Source organism: Cucurbita pepo, chromosome 19 (assembly GCF_057944985.1).
Source record: "Cucurbita pepo subsp. pepo isolate OVF chromosome 19, ASM5794498v1, whole genome shotgun sequence".
Taxonomy (NCBI): Eukaryota; Viridiplantae; Streptophyta; class Magnoliopsida; order Cucurbitales; family Cucurbitaceae; genus Cucurbita; species Cucurbita pepo.
The window spans coordinates 2,996,850-3,001,929 of record NC_141816.1 but is presented as its reverse complement, the minus strand read 5'-3'; the positions used below and the strand labels follow the sequence as shown (position 1 = coordinate 3,001,929).

The window sequence follows — 5,080 nt, the reverse complement described above, 5'->3', positions numbered from 1 at the left end:
ATTCTTTCATCCATAGTAATTTAAAAAACATTATCATTTTAACGACCATCCTAAATCATAGATAAAGAGAATACGATTATATAACGGCTCATACACTTGTATTACAATGTAAATTCTAGTAGGGGTTAGCCAAACGATCCCTAATACTAAATTTGTCTTGAAGGGTAAGAGACCACATCTTGTAGTGGTAGAGGCATGAAGTCATTCTTCATGTGATTATATTATTGGATACCTTGTATGTGGAATATCAAAGGGTCGTTAGTTAACTTATAATAGTGAACCAGTTGGATACACATGGTCTAAATTAGTGTCGTGAGTTGACACGACTAGGGTCGTGCCTTAGATGCATATGCTTTGCGATGCCATTACATTATTTTATGAAGATTGCTCAAATAATATCCAATTATCCTTCGACAATCAACGGAAAAAATAGTGCAAAGAATCGCAATAAACGCATCAATTTAAATAATATTAAAAATTTACAAAATTTATATTCATTAAATAACTTTATCAAAATTCATCCATTGTAACCCAAAAAAAATATTTACCGAGTATAAGATAAAATGGATACCCTTAATAAATTATAGATAAAAATCAAATTTTTGTTCTGAAATTTAAGAATATAAACACAATAATTTAACCCTTTTTTAACCAAATTGTTTTCTTTGAAAATACAAATGAATCATATTCCACGTAAGCATTTCTTACGTGTTACAACTGAAAGTCGGTCATTTTTGACCGATTCAACTTTTGTGTCCTTCAAAAGGAACTACACATGTTACACGTGCTTTCCTTTATAAAATATAAAAAAATTACCAAAATCGTCATTTCCAAGCCTTAATTTATTAATTTAGAACATCATTATTATAATATTTTTTCGATCATATTATATTATGGCCACTGTTTTTTTTTCATCCAACTCGACTGATTTAAGAATATATTGTGACCAAGAGATCGAACATTTAAATTTTTTTACATTATTAGCAGCTCTCGTCAAATATAAGATGACACTTCAACAACTGTCATCTACTCACCGAACTCGAGTTTGAAGATTGACTCTTGAAATGAAGCAATTCTCGTCAAATATAAGATGACACTTTGATAAAAATCCAACCACTCATCAATTGCATGTATCTAATAGAGCAATTACAAGAAATAATGTAAAGAAGATTTAAGTATCAAATCAATAAAATAATGGAGTGACAATAAATATCATTTGACATTTGAAGATGATTGAAAGACATTTTATCTTATGTAGTTGAACTACATTTAAGATTATTTATTTTATATCTTATTTTCTCCCATTTATATTTAATAGGTTTTATGGTAGTTTGCAGGTGGAGGTTGAACTAGATTATGTTTGAATTATTTTTTTTTTGTCTATTTAGAGGCATGCAATATTCGAAATCACGGTGGAATACAAAAACCTAGTGTTTGAGACCTTTGAACGTTATGTTTCTTTCAAACCTTACTCTATGTTTGATGTTGAAATCGATTCATTAGATTAGTCACTATTTCTGGAGTGATTCGTCTTGGAATCTAGGAGTGATCATCATAGACTCCAAGTTTGATCTAAGAGTTACTCATCTTCTAACCCGCTCTTGGTTGAAATCATTCGTTAAGTTATCTTCTTTGTAAAAGTTTGCAAAGATATAATAAGGACCTCTAGCTCTGCAAAGTCCAGTATTGTTGACACTTATCACACTTCAACAACCGTCATTTACTCACCGAACCCGATTTTGAAGATTGACTCTTGAAATGAAGTAGCTCTTGTCAAATGTAAAATGATACTTCAACAACTGTCATTTACTCACCGAATCCGAGTTCGAAGATTGACTCTTGAAATGAAGCATCTCTCGTCAAATTTAAAACGACACTTCAATAACTGTTATCTACTCACCCAACCCGAGTTTGAAGATTGACTCTTGAAATGAAGTAGCTCTCGTCAAATGTAAGATGACACTTCAACATCTGTCATCTACTCACCCAACCCGAGTTTGAAGATTGACTCTTGAAATGATCGTTTTCCCCTACCGCGGTAGGGATGCAGCATTTTGAGAAACTAATTTAACAAATTTGGCCAACTCCAATTTCATCTAGGATTATAAAATTCTTACACGTTGCTCAAATTTTATGAGTATAATGTCTGAATCAAACAACCTAGCTGCCCATGATGTCCCAAACCGAACATCCTCAGCCAACAAATCAATTAAAACCACTCATTTACAAACCCTTCACCATTGCCTTCTAACCCAAAGTTAAAATGCTGAGCTGCATTGATCGGAAACGGTTCCGTGAGAGTGATCCCGCCGTAATTCTGGTGGAGCCCCAGAGTTAAGGAAACGTTTCCCCCGCCCCCGCCACCGCCCATATGGGCGGCTCCTGCAGCCACATGAGGGTGGTGGGTCGGAATGAAATTGGAGTTGGACAAGTTCAGTTGGTTGTGATCTTGATGTGATGAAGATGCATTGTTATTATTGCCGTTGTGGGATGAAATATGATCGTTGTTGTCGTTGTTGTCGTCGTTGTCGTTGTTCTGATGAGATTTCCGAGCTTGCCTTGTTTCTAGCATGTGGATTTCTTCCACCATTGGCTTCCAAAGTCTCACTCTTGCATTAATAAACCAATTTGATACCTGAACAAAAGTTGATTCATAATTCAACCAATCCAAGAAATTTCATGAAAAATAAGAACGTGTCGAATTCAAATTTAGAATCCTACTCCGAACAGACCTGGCTTCGCGAGAGACCAGTTTGGCTAGCCAGCATGAGCTTATCCGTGTCAGTAGGATAGCTACAACATTAAAACAATCAAAAGCTTAAGCGGATAGATTACAGTAAATTTAATCTTTTTCATCCATTCAAATTCTCAACGTGTTTCTTACGGATGAAGGAAATGTTCGAAGAGCCACGCTCGGAGGACAGTGACAGCGCTCTCCGGGAGGCCTCTTTGAGGTCGCCAAACGGGTTGGTGGTTGACAAATGGTGCATTATTGTTGTTGTGAATGGATGTTTGGCAATATGGGTTGTAAGGCTGCTGATTCTTCTTGTTGAATTGGAGCTGGTCGGCAATGGTGTTCTTTAAGAATTTGAAATGCTTAAACATGGCTGTTACGGCCAAGTTCATGTAGGGCGCTGCATTGCCAAGCCCTGCAGCGTATTCAAATGTTGTAACCACAGCTTGCATCTGTTGATAGTAAAGCTTATATCTTTTGTATACCTGTGGAAGAACATGAACAACAAAACCGCAACTTTCAGCTATCAGTTAGTAGATATCGTTTTCTTTAGACTTTTACTTTTGGGTCTTCTCTCAAAATTTTTAGACCGCCTTTAGATTTCTACACTTTTATAAAAAATGTTTCGTTCTTCTCCCGAATTGATATAGGATCTTACGTAACGATTAAAAAATAACCTAAACTTTTGACTACCTAAGATTCAATCATGGATTCCATTCACAATTCTCTCTTTTTTTTTCTTCAAAATTGAAGGAATTAAAGGGTTGCTTTAATAGAATTGTTGGGGGGTTAGTTCATTATTTTAAATCTAATCCATTAGTCCAATCAAAATCCGTCACGTCAATCGGTGAAAGTAAAAACAAATCTTTTGTCTACCAATGTAGAAATGATTTAAAAATGCATGAACATAATGAACACACAACAATAATAAAATAGCAATCAATGCAATTAGGAGCGTTTTTTTTTTCTTGGGGTTTGCCAAAGAACAATCAGGAAGTAAAAACTAGAAAGATCGGCAACAAAAAACAGTAAATTTTAAATTTTGAAACAACGCCACATCGAATCGATCAAAAAAACATCTGGGATTTGAACGAAATGTCGAAAGATTATGAAATTAACGTTTAGTAGAACATATATACCTCGTCCAGCATGGTAACAAGCCTGGATTTTTTCCTCCGGCTGTCGGCGCCGCCGTCGTCGTCGGTAGAGGTAATCGGATCAGGAATATCACCGGCCAAGCTTTCAAGAAGAGGGTCAAGGAGGAGGGGATCCGGCGGCGAGTTGTCAAACAGGTCATGAAGCAGCTGCTGAGCGGGCTTCAAGAATTTGGAGGCTTTCAAAAGGGAGGCGGAGTAGCCAACAAAAGGGAGGGCAGAGGCGTAGCGCTGCTGGAGGTTGAGGTCAAGGGACAAGGGTTGGTCAGGGAGGAGCGGGGGGACATGGGCGGAGGCGGCGGCGGCGGTGGGCGGAGGAGGAGGAGGAGGGTATTGAAAAGAGGGATTTTGAGGAAGTGGGTGGGAATCAAATTGGGAGGAGATCAAAGAAGGAGGATGATATAAAGGAAGCAAAGCAGCGGCGATGTGGGAATTGTGATTATTGTTTGCAATTCCCACACGAAGCTTATCTCTGCAGCTCTGGTGTGGGACATGGTACACTTCAAAACCCTCCTCCGCCATACCCAACACACACACACACAAAAGCTTAAAGAAGAAGATGAAGAAAGAGTTGTAATTATTTAATTAGCGAAGAGGAATGAATGATTGAGGAGAGAAGGAAGTGATTGAGGATTGTAAGAACACAAACACACAAACTAATACATAACATACACATAAAAATTGCATCTTTTTTCTCTCTCTCTCTCGGGATAGGGTTTGATGAGAGGTGAAGAGGGGAGCTGTCCATTTCAGCTTAGGGATTCTTTTTCTTTCTCTCTCATTTTTGCCCTAAAAGATAAATAGATTTAAACTTCTGACATTTTGATTGAGAATAAAAGAACTTTAGGTCGGTTGGCCCGTCTTACTTACTCAATTATTTGTTCACTTACCCTTTGTTTATTTATAGCTAGAGAATCGAATTCACTTCAAAATTCAAACACTTTGAGGTTCTAGGCATGGAACGGAGTCACTACGAACAAGTTCCGAGAGTTACAAAGGAAACCTCGAGCTCATATTGGTCATGGGTTGAGAACGGGAATTAAATTCACTGAAACCTAATTTACCGTTGTTCCTCAGTAGCTCAATGGTAGAATGAAATTCGGAATGAAAGGGTTCACTTTGACCATTAAGAGTAGGTAACTCGTTGCGTCCCCTGTGTCTTTGTTTCTATTGCATTCTATCTCATCATATC

General features: G+C 37.3%; 1 protein-coding gene across 1 annotated transcript; it reads right to left on the bottom strand.

Annotated features, from left to right (window-relative positions):
* Positions 1–2,066: 2,066 nt before the first annotated feature.
* Positions 2,067–4,649, bottom strand: LOC111781953 (BEL1-like homeodomain protein 9). The gene is made up of 4 exons (XM_023662697.2): positions 3,874–4,649; positions 2,885–3,219; positions 2,733–2,793; positions 2,067–2,635 (listed from the first exon to the last, which is right to left on the bottom strand). The coding sequence occupies exons 1-4, from the start codon at positions 4,408–4,410 to the stop codon at positions 2,210–2,212; spliced, it is 1,359 nt and encodes a 452-aa protein (XP_023518465.2). The 5' UTR covers positions 4,411–4,649; the 3' UTR covers positions 2,067–2,209.
* Positions 4,650–5,080: the final 431 nt, after the last annotated feature.

Coding starts and splice junctions, on each gene's coding strand:
- LOC111781953 (XM_023662697.2), bottom strand. CDS start 4,410: ATGGCGGAGGAGGGTTTTGAAGTGTACCATGTCCCACACCAGAGCTGC. Junction 3,220..3,873: donor TTGTTACCATGCTGGACGAG/GTATATATGTTC, acceptor GTTCTTCCACAG/GTATACAAAAGATATAAGCT. Junction 2,794..2,884: donor TTCGAACATTTCCTTCATCC/GTAAGAAACACG, acceptor TTAATGTTGTAG/CTATCCTACTGACACGGATA.